This window comes from Carcharodon carcharias, chromosome 21 (genome assembly GCF_017639515.1).
Source record: "Carcharodon carcharias isolate sCarCar2 chromosome 21, sCarCar2.pri, whole genome shotgun sequence".
Lineage (NCBI taxonomy): Eukaryota > Metazoa > Chordata > Chondrichthyes > Lamniformes > Lamnidae > Carcharodon > Carcharodon carcharias.
In genome coordinates, this window is record NC_054487.1 from 59,970,262 (window position 1) to 59,994,693 (window position 24,432).

At 42.2% G+C, this 24,432-nt stretch overlaps 1 protein-coding gene across 1 annotated transcript in view; it reads left to right on the forward strand.

Moving 5' to 3' along the window:
* The window catches only part of kcnd2 (potassium voltage-gated channel, Shal-related subfamily, member 2), a 534,892-nt gene that overhangs the window by 501,261 nt on the left and 9,199 nt on the right, over positions 1–24,432 (forward strand). The window contains exons 3-4 of the mRNA XM_041216173.1: positions 17,064–17,162; positions 20,637–20,732. Coding sequence (XP_041072107.1) covers positions 17,064–17,162; positions 20,637–20,732 — 195 coding nt within the window. The remainder of the gene's footprint in view (positions 1–17,063; positions 17,163–20,636; positions 20,733–24,432) is intronic.

A 24,432-nucleotide genomic window follows, 5' to 3' on the forward strand; every position in this document is an offset into this window, starting at 1 on the left:
CTCCAACTGCAGCAGCTCCAATGAAGAGCTACACCCAAACAATGAACCTATCTTCTTTCATATCCTGATCAACCTGCTTACTTACACACCATTTATTTCTTTTTAATAACACACTCCTCCCAGAATATTGAGATTAAATTCTCCCCTTTGTGTGCTGTAAAGGCCCTATGAGAAATAACTTTAGACAATCTCAGATAAAAAGCATTTAACACCTTTTGGAACTGAATGGCATTCTTGTTCCAAGGAGGTGCAAACTGACCTTTGAAGGCAGAAGCCCCTTTTATATTTTTACTAATACCCAAATTGTTTGAAAACTATTTTGATCCATTACCTGGTGTTCAAGACCAAGCAAACATCTGACATATAAACTTGGTGATATTCTTTGTTCTGATTGAAAGCAAGCAATGGATAGAACATAACGTAAGAACTAGCAGCAGGAGTAGGCAATTCAGCCCCTCAAGCCTGCCCCACCATTCATTACGATCGTGGCTGATCTCATTTCAGCCTCAACTCCAATTTCCCGCCCTCTCCCCATAACCTTTCAACCCATTATTAATTAAAAATCTGTCTATCTCCTCCTTAAATTCATTCAGTGTCCCAGCATCCACTGCACTCTGAGGTAGTGAATTCCATAGATTCACGACCCTTTGACAAAAGTAATTCCTCCTCATCTCTGATTTAAACCACCACCCCTTAGCCTAAAACTATGGCCTCTCATTCTAGAATGCCCCAGAAGGGGAAACATCTGCTCCACGTCTACTTTGTCTATCCTTTTTAGCATCTTACATACCTCAATTAGATCTCCTCTCATCCTTCTAAACTCTAGCGAGTATAGGCCTAAACTGCTCAATCTCTCCTCATAAGACAATCCCAGCATCTCTGGAATCAATCTAGCGAACCTCCTCTGAACCACCTCCAGTGCAGCTACATCCTTCCTCAAGTAAGGGGACCAAAACTGTACATATTACTCCAGGTGTGGTCTCACCAATGCCTTGTACTGTTGCAACAACACTTGCCTATTTTTATAATCTATTCCTTCAGCAATAAATGCCAAAATCCATTTGCCTTCCTTATTACCTGCTGTACCTGCGTACTAGCTTTCAGTGATTCATACACGAGGACACCCAGATCTCTCTGCACTGAAGCATTCTGAAGTTTCTCTCCATTTAAATAATAAATCGCCTTTTTATTCTTCCGACCAAAATGGATGACCTCACACTTATCCACATAAAACTCCATCTGCCAAATTTTGGCCCATTCTCCTAAGCTGTCCATATCCATTTGTAAATTTCTTATTTCTTCATTGCAACTTACTTTCCCACCTATTTTGGTGTCATCTGCAAACTTAGCTGTAATACCTTCTATCCCTGAATCCAAGTTATTAATATAGATTGTAAATAGTTGAGGCCCAAGGACCGAACCCTGTGGCACCCCACTAGTTACAGCTTGCCATCCAGAAAAAGACCCTTTTATCCCGACTCTCTGCTTTCTGTTGGTTAGCCAATCCTCTTTCCAAGCTAATATATTACCCCTAACTCCGTGTGATCTTATCTTGTATATTAATCTTGTGCGGCACCTTATCAAAGGCCTTCTGGAAGTCCAGATATACTACACCTACAGGATCCTCATTATCCACTTTGCTTGTCAAAGAACTCTAGCAGATTAGTCAAACACAATTTAGTCTTCATAAAACCATGCTGATGGATTGCATTTTGACTTTCCAAATGCCCCATTACTACTTCCTTAATAATGGATTCCAACAATTTCCCAATGACAGACGTTAAACTAACTGGTCTATAGTTTCCTACATTCTGTCTCCACCCCCCTCCCCCCACCTTTTTGAATAAGGGCGTTGTATTAGCATTTTTCCAATCCACTAGAACCTTTCCAAAATCATGGGAATTTTGGAATATTATAGCCAATGTATCCACCATCTCCGCTGCCTCTTCCTTTAAGACCCTGGGATGTAGGCCATTAGGTTCTGGGGACTTGTCGCCCTTTAATCCCAATAGTTTGCTCAGTACTTTGTCTCTAGTGGTAGCATGTATTTTAAGATAATAATTGGTTATGTATTGATCAGCAGTTTTCTGCACAGCATACCCATCTGCACAGGTTTATAGAATCATCAAATGGCACTGAAGGAGACCATTCAGCCTGTTCTGTCCATGCCAGCTCTCTGGAAGAGCAATTCACCTAGTCCCATTCCTCCACCTTCTGTAGCCCTGCAAATGTTTTTGCTTCAAATAATTATCCAATTCTCCTTTGAAAGCCTCAACTGAATCTGCCCCTACCGCACTATCAGGCAGAGCATTCCAGATCCTGACCATATGCTGCATAAGTGTCACCGTTGCTTCTTTTGCCAATCACTGCAATGCTGTGTCCTCTGGTTCTCGACCCTTCCGTCAGTGCATAAGTTTTCCCTATCTATTGTGCCCATATGCTTCATGATTTTGAAAACCTCTATTAAATCTCCTCTTAATTTTCTCTTCTCCAAGCAAAATAACCCCAGCTTCTCTAATCTATCCATATAACTGAAATTCCTCATTTCTGGAACTGTTACCATAAACGTTTTTTGCATTCTCTCTAATGCTTTCACATTCTTTCTAAAATGTGGTGCCCAGAGTTGGACATAATACTCCAGTTGAGCCTGAACCAGGGTTTTATAAAGGCTCACCATAAGTTCCTTGCTTTTGTACTTTATGTCCCCATTTCTAAAGCCCAGAATCACATTTGGTTTGCTAACCTTTCCCAACCTCCCTGCAACCTTCAGTAATTTGTGCACATATAACCTGAGGTCCCTCTGCTCCTGCACCCACTTTAGAATTGTATCTTTTATCTTATATTGCCTTTCCTCATTCTTCCTATTAAAATGAATCACTTCACATTACTCTGCATAAATTTCAACTGCCACTTGTCTGCTTATTTCACCTATCTAAGTCCACTTGAAGTTTATCACTATCCTCCTCACAGTTCACAATATTTCCAAGTTTTGTATCATCTGCAAAATTTGAAATTGTGCCCTGTACACCAAAGTCTAGGCCATTTATATAGATCAAGGAAAGGAGTGGACCTAACACCGATCCCTGGGAAACCCCATTATGTATCTTCCTCTTGACTCAAAAACGACCGTTCGCCCCTACTCTGTTTCCTGTCACTTCGTATCCATGCTGTCACTGTCCCTTTTATTCCAAGGACTTCAACTTTGCTGACAAGCCCATTATGTGGAACTTTATCAAATGCCTTTTCAAATCTATGCACAGCACATAAACCACATGACCCTTATCAATTATTTCTCATCTCATCAAAAAATGCAAGCAAGTTAGAAAGTATTTCAGTATTTAGTCAATTCGTTATTTCTTCATCCAGATATACTTAGACCCTAAAAACTCACCTTTCAGACTTACTAATTTCCTACTTAATATATGAGACTGCCAGTGCATTTGTTTCACTAGTCCAGTCTCATATTGGAGAAAGTATATTCATTAAAAAGCCATGAAAATATTAACATATTTAGAATAAAATGTTTCTCTTTAGAAATCCTCAGAAATGTTCTCTTGCAGAGGCCTACTCCTGTGTCTCAAGTCTGAGGCTCACTTTGGGCTACAAGCGTGGAGATCCAAAAATCGATGTCCACATTCCGGTCTGTTACAATCCCCATAGGGGAACAGTAAACCAAAATAACTAAATGTGCCAGACGGCCTGTAATAAAGAAATTACCATCAAGATTTCACTTCTTGTAATTTTTACTTTAACATGGATCAGAATCAACTAATCAACTAGAAATAAATTAACAGGCAAATCGCACTTAAAATAAAAAGGAAAATTCCACTTTAAATAGTCGATACAACAAAGATACATCTTACACAATAACAAGCACCAGCATCACTCTCCACATGCATAAGGCACCACTTGCAGTTCCAAATTTCTCTAATTCAGCTTCTGGTACATATGTTCTCTCACTTTTCCACACAATCAATTTGGCCTTATCATATTCACCGGCAGCAGTATTCCATTCAATTTCCCCACACCCCGCATACGGTTAACACTGACAACGAGCTCGTCTACAAACCCTCTCTCACTCAGGTCACTCATTCCTGTTGATCTAGCTTTCCAGACTTCCTTTTCAACCAACAATTCCTGGTTCACAACCTGAGCCCCTGATGCAAACTCTTAGCTCTTTCACATGCCTGAGCCATTCACAGCACTCTTAGGATTCAGCCCTTTTTAGCTCGGTCGCATATCGCTTCCCCCAGAGCTTCTGGAATTCTATTTTCCTTCCTATTGCCAAACAGAAAACTGATCTTTTTGCAGGGAGCTCAGCTTGCACAGATTCTAAATAATTGGCAAAAGGAGTAAATGTGATGTGAAGAAAAATATTTTCACCTAGAGGGTGGTTGGAGTCCGGAATAACTCCCTGAAAGGGTGGTGGAGGCAGGTTAGATTGAGGTATTCAAAAGGGAATTGGATTGCTACCTGAAAAGAGAGAATATGAAAGGTTACGGGGATAAGTGGGACTAGGTAGAATGCTCTTTCAGAGAGCCAGTGCAGACTCATTGGGCCAAATGGCCTTCTTCTGCATGGTAAAGATACTATGGTTCTATGCTGTTAAACACACCCAGAGTTTGATAACTATGTCCTGCTGCAGCATTACTTTCTGCCTGCATCAGTGTGCTGATCGCCTTCTATCTCCAGCTCTTTTTTGTGTCTGCAGCTTTCCTTTGTCTCTACCAGCCACACATCTTCTGGTCTTAACTTTCATCCTGTTGGCACAGCTTCCAGGTCAAAGGTCGCCAGTCCACCTGGACCAGTATTTCTTATTATCCAAGAAAATTACAATTGATCCCTTTACAATGTATATAAACTCTTAAAAGTCCTTTTCAAACGTTCTTAAAAGCAATTACAAATGCAAAACATTTTAAAGAAATTACAGATTTTCCTTACTGTAATTCATGTGAACTATTACATAATGCTGGTCAATGTAAGGGTCAATTTACCTTTGCAAGACCCTATGATGAACCTGCACTGCATTAAAAACACATCTGCATTACACTAGAGCACCAAACAGTGACATTTGAAAGTGTCAAGGCATTTTATACTTAACCTTCAAAATACTCCCAACTCCTCTCCAAGTTTTCTGTTCAGCAAGCCAATGGTAAATGCTGAGTTGTTCAAATCCCAATGGGAAACTTGAAACAACTGTCACAACTTGTTTTGTAATTTGTATATGTTTTGAGATGCATGCCTTGAATTCAGTCATAATAAGACCACCAAGTCTTATAGGTTTTTACAAAACTAGATTAAACATTTATTAATAAGAGAAATTATTTTAAACACATAAATAAATCTACAAATTACTACCATGATAACTTCTAAATCCCCTTCTTAATCTGACTCCCAGTTACACTTTCATTAAGGTGACAGTAAGACACATAGATTTTAAAAGACCCAGGCAAGGTGACACACAATACCCTGAACCAGTCAAATTCAAAGTGAGTTTTCTTAACTTCAGTTCTTTGAAAACATCAGCTTGAAGCATAGATGGTGAAGGCTTTTCAAACTTGTTAGATGTTAAAAATGGGTACTCTTACACACAGCCTTCGCTCCTTTATACATATTTTCCCCTTTGAATGAAAATTCCCATTGTTTCACTATGTCTTTGGACTTTATCTTTTTGATAATAAAAATCTCTCATAGCACTAAGTTTTACCAGTAATCTTTGGGAAAAATAAACACAGTTTCTAAATATCACCTGGCTAGGTGACACATTTCACCCCTCTTTTGAAAACCATCTAATCTGGTTTATTTAAAAATGCAAATGTCCTTTTACACCTTACATTCTAAACTTCCCCCATGTTTACCATGTTTAAATCAAAACTTTTGGGCCAGCTGCCTTTAATCCAATTAACACACACACACACACACGCACACATAGACACGCAAACACACACAAAAGCACACACAGACACACATACATTATTATATCTTACAAACACTTTCCAATTTCTTCATGAACTCTCAAACATGACATGCTTTTAATGGGCTTCCAAAATCCCGCACCACCAAAAATGGTGTGCAGGAGGAAATCCAGTTTTCATCCCCATTTCCAATGGGGAATGCGACCTCAGCAGGCGGATGTATACTTTGCACGTTGGGGTTTCCCGACCTGTAAAAAGGCCAAAGAAAAATAGCGTGGAGTCAGGAATGCGGAGGAAAATCAGATTTCCTCAAAGTAAGATCAAAGTGTGGCCATTTGTGCACTGAAACATGCCTCTGCACCCTACAGTTAGGTGCTTTGACAATGAATAGCTGTTAAGTATTTTTAATAAGTATTAAATGTCTCAGCTACTAAAAAATATATCATTTATCCACACTTTCTATAAATTGTTTGCAGAATCCATTTCCACTTGAACTTAGAATACCTGTCGATGATATCACAGTTGACCTAGAGTACGCTATGGAGCAGGAATGTAAGGTTAGGGTAGACTAGAATATTCAGTTATACTTCTTCATAGGTGTAAGAATATTGCAGAAACCAATCAGTGTGAGCAAATCGTCAAGCAAATATAAAAGCAGTTATAGTAAATCACCAGTTAGGCCTCAGCCAGAATATTGCGAACAATTCTGGGCATGACGCTTCAGGAAATATTTAAAAAACTTAGAAAGGGTACAGAAGAGATTTATCCGGATGTTACCAGAGATGAGGAGAGGTTGGAAAATTTTGGACTGCCCTCTATGAAACAGAAGGATAAAAGACGAACTAATTGAGATTTTTCAAGATGATGAGAGTTTGATGGAGTAGATAGGGAAAAACTATTCCTTCTGGCAAGTGAATCAATAATCACACATAATAAATTTGAAATCATTGGCTAAAGATTTAGAAGGAAGAGGAGGAGAAATCTTTTCATTCAGAGAGTGGAATCTTCCATTCTGGAAATTAAGTCTGGTGGCGAGCAGCAAAGTTCAAGAGATTCCCGCTGGGTAGCAGGACAGTTGAACACATGCAATCTTCTGATTTACAGCTCATTAATTATGCATCCATTAAGAGCTCGGCGAATCTCGCGGTGAGGTGGGCCGGAAGTTGCCTGCCCCACCTTTACCACATGGGGTCGAAGGTCCTGGTGACATATTTAAAGAGCACCCAGATAGACAGTCACTCACTGCAGGCCAGGATCTTCAGTCTGGCTGTCATCCAATATTAAAAGAAAATGCCAATGAGAACAAAGCAACCTTTAGCCCCACGTTTCAGTGACAAATCCTTGGAGATTCAATTCCAGGCCTTCCAGGAAAGGCGGGAGGTACTCTTTCTGAGAACTGGGAGCAGGAGGCCCTCCCCCCTGGCCATCGTGGCCTGAGAGGTTTTCGCCGGATTGCTGGACCCGTGGAGCCCAAAAAAGGAACTGCCTGTAGCACAGGAAACGCATGAATGATCTGCTGCACTCCACCAAGGTAAGTGAAACACCTACTCGCTGCAAACTCTCACTTTCATAGGGGCATCAGGCAATCTAAGGGTTAGAGTGCACAGGGCTGTCACACACAGCCAGCAGAGGAGACATCAGCACCAAATGTGTGCCAGCCACTTTAAGCTGTCCATCTCATATTAGTGCCTGGACGAACAGCTTCTTAATCATTTACTGGGGAGGACTCAACAGCTACAATAGGCATGTGTGCTTTTGAACTGCTCATTGACCCACTGACCTCACAATCAATCCTTATGTCTTTCTACAGGACAAGATATCTCATATAACAAGAGAGAATGTACGAAGACAGGAGGTAGGATCCCAGTAATCCATGCCCTCACTAGCCTCGAAGAACAGGCCACAGAGCTGGCAGAAGAGGAGAGAGACAATGCCCAAACTGAAGGCGAGATCAGCCTCCCCCAGCAACTACTGAGGATGCATCAAGTATCCAACTATAAGATGTGGGCAATGACTGAGTGATCTTTAATGTATGAGCCTGAGTTAATCACTAATTCTCTCTTTTGTCTATTCCCAGGTACCAGTAAGAAAAGCTGGGGGACATCGTCTTCCAGTCTCCACAGCCCCAGCCCCCAGGGCACCTCTGAGGAAGAAGCCATAGTATTCTCAGAGGAAGCACCGTCACTATGTTCTTGTGCATGCAGCTGAGTTCTAGAGCAGGCTCAAGTTCACAACCTGGTGATCACCTCACAGACACGGGTCCACAGCAGGCAGAGGCAGTAACAGCCGACGTCTCTGACATTCAGAGGACTGCTGAAGACCAGGCCCCTGGTGAGTCTGCATCTGATGACAAGCCTCTGGACTCAGCCCTAACAGACTTCTTGGAGATGCAGAGACAGGCCGGAGAACGTCAGGCGGAATTGTCAGAGGCTGTGGCAGACTGGACTGAAGGCTGATGGAGTCCGTCCCCATTCTGCCTGTAGTCGTGGCTTCGACATGTGAACACATCGAAGTCTCCATGGGTAAGGGTGGCAACCACCTTGGAGTCCCAGATTCAGCAGTTTTTGCCGGATTTGCACTTGGACCTGCTCATCATCACTCTAGCCATGGTTTCAGCAGTAACAAGGTGGGGAAGGCGGGGCACCTCAACCCCCCTCCAGGTGCCCCTCGTCCTCAAGGAGTCAGGGATGTGCATTCAGTCTGCCATGCCATACCCTTCAGAATCAGTATCTTCAGAAGGCCTATCATCTGCTATATAAAGGACCTGGCGGAGGAATATGCAGCATTGTATCTCTCTTCAGCAAACGGGTGTCATGAGCCATGTCTTCTGGGGGTATCCCTTGTCCCCAAAGAGCCAGCCCTTTAAGTGCTGAGGTCCTCCAAAGATTTCCAGCACCTGTGATTGCGTCAAGATGTAAGAGTTGTGAGTGCTCTCTGGGCACCTAGCACAGATGTGTAGGATCTGCTTTCCATGATCACAGATTAACTGGACATTCAGAGAGTGAAATTCTTTTCGATTGATGAATCTCGCAGGCTGCTGCCCAGGCCACGTGCGCAGTCGACTGCACCCTGCACTTGCAGGAAACCACATATCACTGCGAATCCAACAGCTCTGGCAGCCTGACTTTCAGCATCCATGCAGAACTGGACATACTGATGAGCTTTATTGAAAGCGGCATCTGTCACCTCCCAAATGCATTTGTGTCTTGCCAATTGGGAGATGCAGCAGAGGTCCTGACAGGAGCCCTGGAAGGATCCACTGGCAAAATGTAAAGTGCGACAATTACATTCAGAGCCACCAGCATGGGCTGCCCTCCAAGTCCTTGCGGCATTAGTTCTTAATGAAGGAGGTAAAGAATCTAAGCTGCCACATCCCTGGAAAAACTCCATATATGAACAGAGTCTTCTATATACTTTTGGTTTTCATTTAATTTTCTCCTCTTCGGGAACATCTTAGGGTTCCTGGAGTCCCACTCCCTCTTGCAGCCCATGCCGCTGCTCCTCCCAGACCTGTGCCAATTGATGATGGGCCCTTCTTCACATCCATATTGGAGCTATAAACAAGGTAGGGTTGCCTGCAGCTTGCATCCTCCACTCCACTTATTATGTCAATGAACACGTTTGAGAATTTATTTAAACGTTCCTTTGACTGGTTTCTCTCCATCTCCAAGTTAGGAGGCCAGTGCAAAGCCCTTGGCCTGGCCTCTGTCTAGACATGGCATCTCAGGCCACCCCTTGTAGGTGAAGTCATCCTGGAGGACCACAGGTGGCTGATCCTCCCCTTCAGACATGGCTGCCCATGCGAGCCTTGATCAGGGTGAATGTAAGTATGTGTGAGAACCCTCCATCAGGCACTGGTCAGTTTGCCCCCATGAGCCCAAACACTATATAGAAAAGATAGCCTTGCCATAATGTCAAGACTTTAAGCATTGTGCCTTGTAAGCCATGACCATTTGCTTTGAATACTGAGGCTTGGAGTGTGCATGTAGCCTCTGTCCAACAGCCATGGCCCTTGAATGATTTAACCTTCAAACCTTTTTACATGCCCCTGTCAGGAACAGATAGCCAATCACATCAACTGAAATGTAGCCCCAAATCTCATTGGATTCTCGCATGAATGTGCACCATTAGTCAAGGGGCGATGTTTCTTCAATAGACATTTGACTCTCAAAACCAGTATGCAGTTGAGCCTTGTTCTCCATTGCTTGAGCAAATAATTAATAGAGTGCCCCTACACTCAGCCCAAAAGGGTAGTCCTGAACTTCTCCCACACACTTTGAACCCTTCTACATAATTTTTTTCTAACTGCCATTACTCAGTAAAGACAAAGACGGTTCTGCTAATATTTGTGAGTGTGACCAACACCTTCCAACCTCCCCCTATCACCAACCAAGATCCTCCCATCCTTCTCCAGTCACTGCCTCCTAATTCCACTCGCTCCATGACCATCCAGCCCCCTCTACTATTACCCTTGACCCCATGAGAGTTTATATGGATATTCCTGTTCTCCCACCATTCCCTTCAATGTTGATGTCCCCATGCCCATTGCTATTTTTTAAAATTTTTTTTATTCATTCTCGGGATGTGGGCTTCACTGGCTGGGCCAGCATTTACTGCCCATCCCTAAGTACCTTTCAGAAGGCGGTGGTGAGCTGCCTTCTTGAACCGCCGCAGTCCATGTGGTGTAGGTACACCTACAGTGCTGTTAAGGAGGAAGTTCCAGGATTTTGCCAGCAACAGTGAAGAAACGGCGATGTAATTCCGAGTCAGGCTGGTGAGTGGCTTGGAGGGGAACTTCCAGTTAGTGGTGTTCCAATGTGTCTGCTGCCCTTATCCTCCTAGATGGTAGTGGTCGAGGGTTCAGAAGGTGCTGTCTAAGGAGCCTTGGTGAGTTACTGCAGTGCATCTTGCAGATGGTACACACTGACTCAATCTGATCCCTCCCCTTCTTGAGGCCACCTACACCCTTACTTTCAGGGATTTCCCCCCCCCCCCCCCCCACCCCCGCCATGAGACCATCTAATACCGCCCCTTAACCTTAGAATTACCAACTTACCAGATCCAAATGCCTCCCCTGAATGCGACTGTGCCCTCTGTATCCCAGTAACATGCCTCAAACCCCCAGGACCAAATGCCTTAGATGACTAAACACGCCCGTTGCACAATAATCAGTATGACTATCACCACCCAGAGATACGTCCCCTGCCCAAGACCAGGACCTAGCCATGCGCGCCACACTGAGCCCTCTAACATATCCCGGACAGTGTGGCCTCATTCCCTGGACAGTCTTAAACTTGCCCCCGTCAGTTTGGCCACATTCTGAGGACATTCTCTCAGACATGCCCCTGGACAGTCTTTGACCCTTCGCTGGACAGTATCTTAAACTTGCTCCACCACCACCCCTCAACCCAAGAGAGACTTTCACCCTTCCCCTCTGATCCTCCTCTCTCTCTCTCTCTCTCTCTCTCTCCTCCACCCCCCCCCCCCGCCAAGTCCTGCCTCCATCTCACCCTTTCCCTCTGGTCCTCCACCCTTCCCTTCACCGACCCCTAGTCCTGCCCCCATTGAAGCTCACCAGATGCATGCCACTTATATACTTGCCTTGAAAGTCAGGAGAACAAAATTCCAAACTATCTCCCCACCATCAGGATTCACACCAAATTTAATTCCTGCCACAATTCCTGTTGCTTACAGAAACAGAAGATTCTGCAAAGAGAGTTGACTCTGGAACATTCTACCTGAAAAGGTGGGGGACATTGAATCCATTAATAATTTTAAAAGGGAGTTGGATAGTGTCCCGACTTGCTGGGGATAATGCACTGTAATATCAAGCCCCACTGTTTCCTGAGCCACGACAAATGTAAAAAGTTTGACTAAACCACCAGATTGCCCCAATTCTACTTAACTGTTTAATTTAGGTTAACAGAATATGAGCACCAGGTTTGTAAACTTAATAACTAAATATCTGTTTATTGATCAACTTGTCTTTAACTAGTGGCAAAAGAAAGAAATTTGAACTGCTAACTTCTAACGTTATAACCTTAAACTCTACCCTCTTCTTAAATCCCTACATATACACACACACACACACACTCTCTCTCTCTCTCACATGACACATAAGACACATAAAACAGGGATTTTAAGGGTGGGATAAAACAGTTCAATAGCACCAATCCAGGGTACAGGATTTGATGGGTTGATTTTGATCGATTTTGATCAATGTCTTCCAAATTCCTTTCATTCTTGTTGATGACACAAGGTGGTCTTCCAGCACTTTCAATATTTAGTTCACTAGTTGAGAACTTGCTTTTCAATGTCTCAGTGGTTTTCCCCTTTTCCTCTTTACAGGAGTTTCCTCAGAGAGAGAACAGGTTATAGAGATATGAGGAAATGAGATTGCAGGCCAGGAGCTTTTTTAGTTGCACTGCTCTTCGCATAAACCCTGGTCACCTGGTCAGCAGCCAATTAAAATGCTGTTATCAAGCAGCTCCCTTGGTCCAGCACTCCTTTCTGGCACCATCCTATCTTTCATGGCACATTCTGTTCCAGGACTGCAACGTTGTATATATCTCTCATCTTGTTCCAATGGACATGTCTTTCAAACTGCAGCCATTGTAATTTTAAAATCCAAATTCCAACAGAAAATAAAAAAGATATGTTCTTTACAACAGTCCAACAAAAATTTAAAAAATATGTTCCTTACAGCTGGAACTCGAGGATGAGGAACTTACAGGGTTATGGACAAAAGTGGGATGTGGGACTAAGCATGACTGCTCTTTTAAAGACCTAGTTTAGGCTTGACTGGTCAAATGGCCTCCTTCTATCCTATAAGTGTCTATGATGGATTCTGTGTCCAAGCACAGGTAATACTGTCTCAGCAAAGTTTTAAAACATTACATTAGCAGAGTTTATATAAATACCGTGAATTTCTTCAACGTCTTTCACATTGCTTTGTCAAGTTCAGCCCAATAGCACTTCTTTCATCTAATGCGATTTATTTTGAGATTTGATCACAGCTTTATAATGGTTCTGTTACCTTATAAGGTATTTGAACTTTTTGTCCTATATATTGTGCGACATTTGTTTTGAGTGAAAACCATATCTAGCCATTAACAGCAGAAAAATTGTAACATTTAGTGGTGCTAGCTGTATTTCACAGGAGGAGCAAAAGCTGTAAGATATTTAATAAAGCTGAGTGTGTTATTGAAAGACGTTGTTATATTGTTTCTTCAAAGAAGAAAGTTCCACAAAACATTGTTTTAATTGGCTTCATGTCAAGATGAATCCTTCAATAAAATATGCAGTAGTTTCAACTGACTGGCCTAATATTCCCTTTGGTTATTTATGTGAATGCATATTTTTATACTAAGTGTTAGGTACACAGCAAAGTAAGATAAACAGAAAGCATCTGTCAAAATTCTTTGCCAAAATATTTGATCAGATGCAGTGCCCAAGGTAAAAGCAATGCACATCCCGCCTGCATACTCGAGCCTATAGGGACAGTTATTAAAATTCTAATAAGCATGATGTATTTAATCTTAAACATAAAATGCTGCATTATCTTTTAATGGTTCACAAAGAAAATGTGATTCATTTTAAAACGTGTTTGTAGGTTTTTCACCTTTCATTGTCTGTTATGTAAAATAACCATAGGACCTTCCTAAGCTATTCCTAAATCTGTTATTTTTCCATATATTATTTGAATTGGATATTCAATACTAGTAACCAATGGAAGTAAGTGCAGCTTCAGGTTTTTATTCAGCAGTTTGACAGCACAAAAATATGACAGTCCTAAACTTGGCACCATAAAACAAGGTGGTCACTAATAAATCAGGAGAAACCTCCTTACTCAATGGGTGGAGCTTGCTACCATGTGAATGTGGAACTTGTTGGGGCAAGTAACGTGGATACCTTAAGGGAAAACAAGAGAAGTATGCAAGGGAGAAAGGAATATGTTGATGGGGTGAAATGAGTAGGATGGGGAAGAGGCATTATTGGAATGTAGAGGGAGGAAGAGAAGGGAAAGTGTTCTCAGCAGGAGGTCATATTCACCCAGGGTGTGTGTGGGAGCACATGTTGATCTGTGCAAGTGGCCTCAAGATGGCGAGGGCTGAGGATGCAGTCTCCAGAGGAGATGAGGCCAAATGGACATGTGAGGGGGTGTGTGTGAGAATGGGTGGTAATGTCCCTTGAGCTGGCAGTGAGTGAGATGCCAGTGAATGTGTGATAGGCTTGAGCGTGAGTTTAAGTGATGAGATGGTTGCCATACTGTGACTGCACGATTAAGATCATTCATCCCTGATCTGCATTGGATGGCAAACCTCTTCTGTGCAACATTGGCACGGATCACCACTACCACCGCCTACCAAGCCAGAGTGGTAATGTAGCTGCTCCTCCTGCAGCCAGAGCGGGGGTAGAGGACATCACAGCGGGCCTCCATGGCATCCAAAAGGCGCTCTTTTGGGTTGCAGTCATCTTGCCTTTCGGGGCCATGACTTCTTTGCTGCAGCCCTGGGCTGGAAGCACAAAGTGCAGCTGCACTTTAAATGTGGTGCCCGGCATGCTGAAGTGGCAAGGTGGCATGGTGGGCAAATGAGAGCTCGCCTGCCATGGAAATGTCATGTTTCCCTAGATTGCATAAGTAAGGTGGCAGGTTTGGGATGATATAGCGTGGGATGATATAGGTGGTCACTAATAAATCAGGAGAAACCTCCTTACTCAATGGGTGGAGCTTGCTACCATGTGAATGTGGAACTTGTTGGGGCAAGTAACGTGGATACCTTAAGGGAAAACAAGAGAAGTATGCCCGGCATGCTGAAGTGGCAAGGTGGCATGGTGGGCAAGTGAAAACTCGACATCGCGGCTGGTGGGTAAAACATCGTTTTACCCGCCCGCTACTGCACTTAGTGCAAATATGGGACAATTCCGCCCAGTGTTACAGGTAAGTGAAACTAAATCAAAATATTAGCTGTCTGGTATATAAATAGGACTTTTTACTTTAGTCTACCAGGCTGTATAATTTAACAAGTGCAGGAGGGCATGCCAGGAGCAGCACCAGGCATACCTAAAAATGTGGTGTCAACCTGATGAAGCTATAACACAGGACTACTTGCATGCCAAACAACATAAGCAGCAAGTGATAGAGCTAGATGATCCTATAACCAATGGATCAGATCTAAGTTCTGCAGCCCTGCCACATCCAGTCGTGAATGGTGGTGGACAATGAAACAACTCACTGGAGGAGGAGGCTCTACAAATATCCCCATCCTCAATGATGAGTAAACCCAGCATATCAGTGCAAAAAATAAGGTTCAAACATTTGCTACAATCTTCAGCCAGAAGTGCCAAGTGGATGATCCATCTTGGCCTCCTCTGGACGTCCCCAGCATCATAGATGCCAGCCTTCAGCTAATTCGATTCACTCCACCTGATATCAAGAAACAACTGAAGGCGCTGGCTAGTGCAAAGGTTATGGGCCCTTATAATATTCTGGCAATAGTAGCGAAGACTTGTGCTCCAGAAATTGCCGCACCCCTAGCCAAGCTATTCCAATACAGCTACAACACTAGCAGCTACTGGGCTATGTGGAAAATTGCCCAGGCATGTCCTGTACACAAAAAGCAGGACAAATCCAACCCAGCCAAGTACCACCCCATCTGTCTACTCTCAATCATCAGTAAAGTAATGGAAGGAATCATCAACACTGCTATCAAGCAGCACTTGTTTAGCAATAACCTGCTCATTGACGCCCAGTTTGGGTTCTGCCAGCTCCTGACCTCATTACAACCTTGGTTCAAAGATGGACAAAAGAGCTCCTGAGGTGAGGTGAGAGTGACTGCCCTTGACATCAAGGCTGTATTTCACCAAGTGTGGCATCAAGGAGCCCTATCAAAACTGGAGTCAGTGGGAATCAGAGGGTAAACTCTCCACTGGTTGGAGTCATACCTAGCACAAAGGAAGGTGGTTGTTGGAGGTCAGTCATCTCAGATCCAGGATATCACTGCAGGAGTTCCTCAGGGTAGTTTCCTCGGCCCAACCTTCTTCAGCTGCTTCATCAACGAGGTTCCTTCCATCATAAGGTCAGAAGTGGGGATGTTCGCTGATGATTGCACAATGTTCAGCATCATTCGCGACTCCTCAGATACTGAAGCAATCCATGTCGAAATGCAGCAAGACCTATACAATATGCAGGCTTGGGCTGACAAGTGGCAAGTAACATTCATATTACACAAGTGCCAGGCAATTACTATCTCCAACAAGAGAGAATCTAACCATTTCCCCTTGACATTTAATGGCATAACCATCACTGAATCCCCCATTATCAACATCTTGAGGCTTACCATTGACCATAAACTGAACTGGACCAGCCATATAAATACTGTGGCTACAAGAGCAAGTCAGAGGCTAGGTATCCTGTGGTGAGTAACTCACCTCCTGACTCCCCAAAGCCTGTCCACCATCTACAAGGCACAAGTCAGGAGTGTGATGGAATACTCCCCACTTGCCTGGATGAGTGCAGCTCCCACATCACTCAAGAAATTTGACACCATCCTGGATGGAGCAGCCCCCTTGACTGGCACCACATCCACAAACATTCACTCCCTCCACCACTGACGCACAGTAGCAGCAGTGTGTACCACCTACAAGATGCTCTGCAGGAATTCACTGAGGCTGCATAGACAGCACCTTCCAAACCCACGACCACTGCCATCTAAAAGGACAAGGGCAGCAGATAGATGGGAACCACCTGGAAGTTCCCCTCCAAGTCACTTACCATCCTGACTTGGAAATATATCACCAATCTTTCACTGTCTCTGGGCCAAAATCCTGGAACTCCCTTCCTAACAGCATTGTGGGTGTACCTCCACCATATGGACTGCAGCAGTTCAAAAAGGCAGCTGACCATCTTCTCAAGGGCAACTAGAGATGGGCAATAAATGCTGGCTTAGCCAGCGAAGCCCACATCCGGTGAATGAATTAAAAAAATAGTTCCTGACCTGAAATTATCATTAATAAATAATTTCCTCATGCAAACCTCATCCATTGGTAAAGAGTTTTCAATATGAGTGTTCCATGGTCAATGTTAAATATAACACGGAAAACGTGTGGATAAATTATTAATAGATTTGTCTGTTGTTGTTTATGCAGAAAGCCAGACTTGCAAGAATCCGTGTGGCAAAGACAGGGAGTGCAAATGCTTATATGCAGAGCAAGCACAATGGCTTACTAAGTGATTCACTGGAGCAGGTAATGGGCTGCTTAGAACTCAATGTTGTATTTTATTCTTCCTTTCTCAGAAAACAGAATTGAGCCAAACAAAATCAGCTGTTATTACCAAATATGTTTTATTGGCATTTTGTTTTCTTTCATTTACATGTTCAGAGAGAGACTGCTTTCACTGAAACTGAAATCCTGTACATGAATATGGTGCTCGAATGTATTCTGTATGTTCTGAATGGGTTAAGCACATTGCCCTTTGAGTTGTGTATCTTTTGAAAGTGTCTGCTGGATGTTCTAACTTGGATTTATTACAAGCTGGCAATATGTGATGAATGCATGGCAATCACTGGAGGGTTACAAAAGAGGAAGCCATTGAGCAGCATCAAGCTGCACAGTTTACGAGCACAGCAGGACCTAATGGCAGCAGTTCCAGCTGTGGCTTTGTTGGCATTAGCCCATATGTTTTCAATCCTCACTGGGATTTTGATCATATCAAATGGAAAAAAAAATTGAAAAAATCATTTCCCTTTGTTTCCTGCGGTCACATTGTCCCAGAAAGTCAAACACAATCTAACTAATATAGAAATCTGCAAAGCAAAGCAAGAAGGCAGCCTCAGAACAGTACTGCAAAAAAGTACAAAGAAAAGCCAGCATTGGCTAATCAACTGCCAAGGAAACTTGAGCTTGCTGAAGGAAAAAGACTGGGTTAATTAGAGCCACCATAGATGGTCTATTAAAAAGGTAAGAATTTAGGATTTAAAATGGTCTTTTGAAACATTTCGACAATCTCCATCACCCAAGTCTGGTTTCAGGACACTATCTGAACACTTTCATCATTTCATCTAACAACACCATGTGCTTTATTAAAGTAATGCTGAACTTTAATCAGGCGTTCTGAGAGAGTGGAGTGATGGTTTCCATGTGATATTCCAAATTAAGGCCTTTTGGAGATCAAATCAATGATGCACCTAAAGCTGCTCTTCAATTACATTGCGCGTTTTCAAATTTGAATTATTTGCCATGCTGTTTTGTCTCTCATTTTTTAAAAAATGTTTAATAATTGGCCAGGATTAATTAAGAAGAATTTCTTCAGGAATTCTCCTGCTGCACTGTAGAACTTCAGCAATGGTGTAAAGACATGCACAAAAAAGAACAGACAAGTTATTCCCTATAAGTTTTTCTGACATTAAGATAAAATAGCCTGCCCCAACCAAAGAAGCTGAGCAATGAGTAATGTAGAGATGTTTCAAACAACATCAGTAATTAGCCTCAGGATGTGCCTTTTTAGACCACCTTCTTCTCTGAGTGAGAACTTGAAAGAGACCAATCAGATTAACAACCAAGCATTATAGCTCAGTTTCAATACCTCAGCCAATCCCCAAGAAATCAGCAAATAATTATGCAGCTTCCCCCACTGTAGCACCATAACATATGCAGAAGTTGGGCGGAGACCCTACCTACCCAAGCAACTGAGATTTCTACCAACATATGTTAAAGTTATAGCAATGGAGTGGAACTTTCCTGAAGAACCATCCCCCCAGTAAATCAATTATTTTTTAAAAAGATAGACTAAACAACATGTCTAATAATTCAAATTCATTTGAAAATGCACAATATAATCAAAAAACAAATTGAGATGCAAAATATATTCCTTCGTCATCAGCATTAAAGATGAATTACATGGGCTTTTGGATTCATTGGCATCAATTTCAAAACCGCCCATCCTCCCCCCCCTCCCAACCCCCAATAATGGGTTGCAGAATGTTGGGGAGGGTTAAAATATCAGGATCAAGCAACTAGACCTCAATCCCATCCATATTAACGAGCAGGCCAATAATGAAGTTCCTGTAAAAGGCAGGCAGGGGGCTATTTAACATTCAAGTGCCATGGCCTGATGACATTATGGATATAATTGTCAGTCAGAAGGACACCCACGCTTTCGGCTGCTAGGCACCAGATCGGAGGTGGGAGGCATGACTGCCTGAAATCAGCTACTTTTAGCTTTCTTCCCTAGCTTTCAATTGTGGCCCAGAGCTTCTACTGACCCCAACCCCCATGTTACAGCCCTGATCATAGCCTGAAGAGCCCCCTGCCACCACCACCACCACCCCAACATGCCCACCACCAATTGCTGAGGACCATAAGAGCTGTGGCCCCCTGCCACTACCAGCTACTGGCCAGTCGATTTAGCTGGCTGTTAAACTCCCCAATATTATTCATGCTATTAAAATTGGTAATCCTTTCACATCCTCAGCCTTGCCAGATTCTTCACCCAGTGACAGGCTGTCCAACACCCACACAGTTCTTTTACCAATATACAATTCTGATGAACTCATATTCTCCCTGGCTACCAACTATACAGCATAAATTGCCCCACCGCTCCCAGCACCTGGAAATCAGAAAAGCCTTTCTTCAAGTAAAGATTTTTTTTTAATTGATGGCGCCAAGAGGTCAAAACGCCAATTATTCCAGCAGCCTTTGCTTTCTTTCCTGGCCCTCCCAACCCTGCTGCTCCTCCCACTGCCCCCAGCAGAATCCCCACCCACCGCACTCCCAACATCATGAGGTAGTGCAATTGCAACAAAAAATATTAAAAACCAACGAAAAACAATAAAAACAAAAGAAGGAAAAATAAGAATAAAGTTTCACAGAAAGGGGAGAAATTTGCAGCCGACTTAAAAAAAAATCACTGCAGAGAAAGGATACTGCAGCAGAAAAAATCTACTGGAGAGTGAGAGGCAAAGTACTGCATGAGAGACAAGAGCAATGAAGATGCAGAGTGAATAAAGAAATCAAATGACCATTCAGATATCCAGCTGAATAAACTTAAGAATCAGAAACAGTTTGAACAGTTGGATGTCTGAACATGAGTTATGAAAGGATATTGTGTTCCAAGGCTCGGTGTTAGAACATCAAAATAATTAGAGCAGTCTCTCCTTTAGGTATTTTTATTGTAAGAAGCCTAACTTTCCGGCCTCAAGGGTTAGGTCCCTTATTTGCATATACAAAGGGACTAATGCCTGTTTCAGGTCCATGCCCTAGATGCCAGTGGCTTTTACCAATTTGGCAAGCAACACATTTCCAGCCTTTGGCCACTGTACCGTCATAGAAGGTATCCAATCCCCTTCTGGGATCAATTACACGAGGTAAGGTTTGAAATCTTCCAAAAGGTCTTCTTCCAGAAGTGCCTGCTCTTGGCTGAGACCTTTCAAGAGCATAAAGATCAAAAACGCTGTTCCCTGAAACCTTCTGACTGTGCTCCTTTGTAGTCCTTGACATTGGAGGAGCAGAGGGAAGATCGACTGATGTCCCAAAACCACATTCCTCCCCCAAATGGAAACAGGCTTTTCACCCTCACCAGCCTCATGAATGGTGGTGCTTATATATTTTTCAGATTTTATACAAGTAAAAGCAAGGGTCCATTTATGTTGAAACAGAGTTTGAAATCTTTCTATTAATTGGCTACAACATTTTTAATTCATTGTCTCTTGATTTTTCCAGATGTCTAATGATGAAGAACAAGCCCTAGTTAGCAAGTCAGGGTCTTCATTTCAGAGGCAGCATCATCATCTCTTACACTGTTTGGAGAAAACTACGGTAAGGAATGACATCTGAGGCTTCACAAAACCTGGAAGTAAAATGAGCTGATCCTCTTAGAATTAACTTTTGTGTTTTGCATCTTTGCTTGAAAGCTAATTATCCTAAGATTATGGTGTACGTTTTGCAGAAAATCATTTGCCCATTCACTGAAAAGATACACCAATAGATTTATCAAAATGTCCTGTTACATGGCACCACATCATTCTTGCTTCACCTCCATCACCTAACCAAACTTTCACCTCTTGTGGGAATATACTGGAAGCAGGAATAAGTCAAAATAAGAATATTCCAAATAATATGTAATAGGATCTAGTTATGTCTAAAATAATCTAACAAAAGAATTAACCCTTTGAGGATCCATTTTTGCTCCAGGATACAAAGTACAAAATCTTGGGGAAATCTGAATACTTTAAATTTTGGTTATTAATCAGATTTAACTGGTTTGATTGTTATATCTCTTTAGAAATTTGTCATTTTTTGCATGAAATAATTTAAATTTGACACATTCTTTTTATTTACTCATTCTTGGTTGTAGATAGCATGTATTCCTATCCTTAATTGACCCTGAGGAGGTGGCAGTGAGCACCTTGTTGAACCATTACAGTACAAGTAGTAAGGTACTCCTACAGTGCTGTTAGGTAGGGAGTTCCATAATTTTTATTCAACTACAATGAAGAAAAGCAATATACTTCCAAGTCAGAATGATTTCTGACTTGAAGGGGAACTTGGTAGTGGTGGTGTTCCCATGCGCCTTCTACGCTCATCCTTCTAGGCAATAGAAGTCATGGGTTTGAGAGTTGCTGTTGAAGAAGCCTTAATGAGTTGCTGCAGTACATCTTGTAGATGTTACACACTGCTGTCATGTGTTGGCGGTGGAGGAGTTAATGTTTAAGATGGTGGATGGGGTTCCGATCAAGCAGGCTGCTTTGTCCTGGATGGTGTTGAGCTTCTTCAGTCTTGTTGGAGCTGCCCTCATCCAGGTGAGTGCAGAGTATTCCATCATACACCTGACATGTGTCTTGTAGATGATGGAAAGGATTTGGAGAGTCAGAAGGCGAATTCCTTGCCACTGAGTACCCAATTTCTGACTTGCTGTCGAAACCATAGTGTTTATTTAATTGGCCCTGTTAAATTTCTGGTCAATGGTAAGCCACCAGGATATTGATGGTAGGTGATTTGACAATGGTAATGCCATTAACTTCAAGATCAGGTGTTTAGACTCCCTCTTGTTTGAGATGTTCATTGCTGGTACTTGTGTGATACAGATATTACATACCATTTTTCAGCCCAAGCCTGAACCACGTTCAGGCCTTGCTGCATGCAAATTGCTTCATTATCTGGGGATTGCAAATAGAACTGAACACTATGCAGTCATTAGCAAACATACCCACTTCTGTCCTTATGAAGGAAGAAAGGTGATTGATGAAGCAACTGACGATGGTTAGGTCTAGAAAGCAATGTCAGAGATCCCTTCCATCACTTGTTGATGATTGAGAATAGACTGATGAGACATTATTGCCAGATTGGATGTTTCTTGCTTTCTGTGGATATACCTGGGTAATTTTGCTTGGCCTAAATAGCCAAGTGGTTATGGTACTGGGCTTGTAACCCCAAGATCAAGAGTTTAAATCTCACCATGGCAAACTATGAAACAATGTAACTTCATCTGAATAGGAACAGATGGAAACGTGTTTGTACTCGAAAGAGTTACCTGGGTAATTTTCCACATTGTCAGGTAGATGCCAGGGGTATAACTGAATTGAAACAACTTGGCTGAAGGCATTACCTTGAGGAACTCCTACAATGATGTTCCAGACTGAGATGATTGGTCTCTACAATCACAACCATCTTCCTTAGTGCTGGGTGTGACTCCAGCTCATCCAGAGTATTTCCCCTGATTCTAATTGACTTCAGTTTTACTGGGGTTACTTAATGCCACATTCAATCATAGGCTGTCTTGATGTCAGGGGCAGTCACTCTCACCTCATCTCTGGAATTCAGTTCTTATGTTCATGTTTGGACTAAGACTGTAATGAGGTCTGGAGCTGAGTCGTTCAGGTGAAATGCATGCTGAACATCTTTAAAAATGTACTAAGAAATCCATAAAATAATTTACTGCTCAAAGGTTTTGTTTTAAAAGAAGGATTTAAAGTTTTTTTTTAGGTACCAAACTAAGCCAAACATTTCATTTACCTAGTTATGTTATTGAATGGTAAACCATCCATATTGCCAAAGGCAATAACTTATCACATTTATTTCCTTAGGATAATAAATCCATAGCATGGCACTTAGGAGCCATACCAATGATTTGCTTGTATAAAGCAATTTCAGGGCCTCCCAAGCATGATGTTCTGTTTGTTTTAAAGGAAATATGATTCCTACTAGAAGCTTAATTACATTTTCACTCCTGTCAAACATTGAAAATATAATTTCACACCCAGTGTGATACCATTTTTGAAATATCAGTCATGGGGGCAATAAAGCTAGCAGTCATTTCCATAGAATAAATGCATATTGATACCATTTTTTTGCATGAGCCCAAGCAACAAAAATTGTTCTGATCACTGCCCTCTCTTGAGGTACTGCATCATCAAAGCTTTTAGCCATGGCATCATGAGTTTTGGCCCATGATTTTAATTGGTTTTGGTAACTGGGCTTATTTTCCTTAAGTGAAAATGCAAATCTTTTATATTGTGCACAAGCAACTGTTATTCACCTCTTTCAGTTTTCCAATCCATAGATTTGGCCAGGAATTTACAGTCCCTCCTGCCCGGTGGGATATTACTGTCCTGCCGAACTGAATGGAGATTTAAATGGCTCGCCGCATTCGCTGGGGGAGACACACTATGGCGGGACTGTAAAATCCTGGCTTTTGTGTAATTGAATTCAGTAAGAAAAAGCGCATGTAAGGGATGTTATTCCAGGAGTAATCTGCGACCAATGCATCAACTGCTAGAATAATGAGTTCTTTCTGTTACACTATCACAGTCACCTTGCAATATTTCAGTCAGTGGTTTCACTTCCTCCAGCAATTGACTAAAAGAAAGTGCTTTTCAAAGTACCATACCATACAAATAGAAGAAGCATTGGGAAATAAACATTTAATGAAAAATAAACTATGGGTTAAGGACTTTGTTAAAATAATAAATTTAGGAAATTCCTGCAAGCGCGTCAACTAGTGTTAAAAATATCACGCAGGAATTTCAACACCTTCATGAGGAATGCACCCAGAATCACTCAGTAATTTATATTTTTCAGAAACCATCCATCTGTTTCATTAACCCTCTGTGTTTGCATCTGCGGCAAAGTATATGCCAGTGTCTGAAGTTGCAAGAAAGATTTGCATGACTTGGAATTATTTCTGATGAAATGTGCAAGGAATCTTATTGCGTGTAGTACTGTGTCTGTAGTCCTTGTTGTCTGCATAATTTTTCTCTAACTCGAATGTTATTTTTATTTATATGTATGCACCCATTAAGGTAACAGGTGCTAGTGCTGGGAAATGGATACAATGGATTAAATTTCCCATTTTGGGCACCTAATTTCAGAATCAATCAGTTCCAGGTCAGATATGAGAACAGGTTAGACTCACGTTCTACTTTGCTTCAGCAATGAGCCTTAACTGTTAACCTAAGAAGAACTCCACACTGCACCATAGTGACTTTTAAAATTTACACCTATGTAGTCTTTATGACCT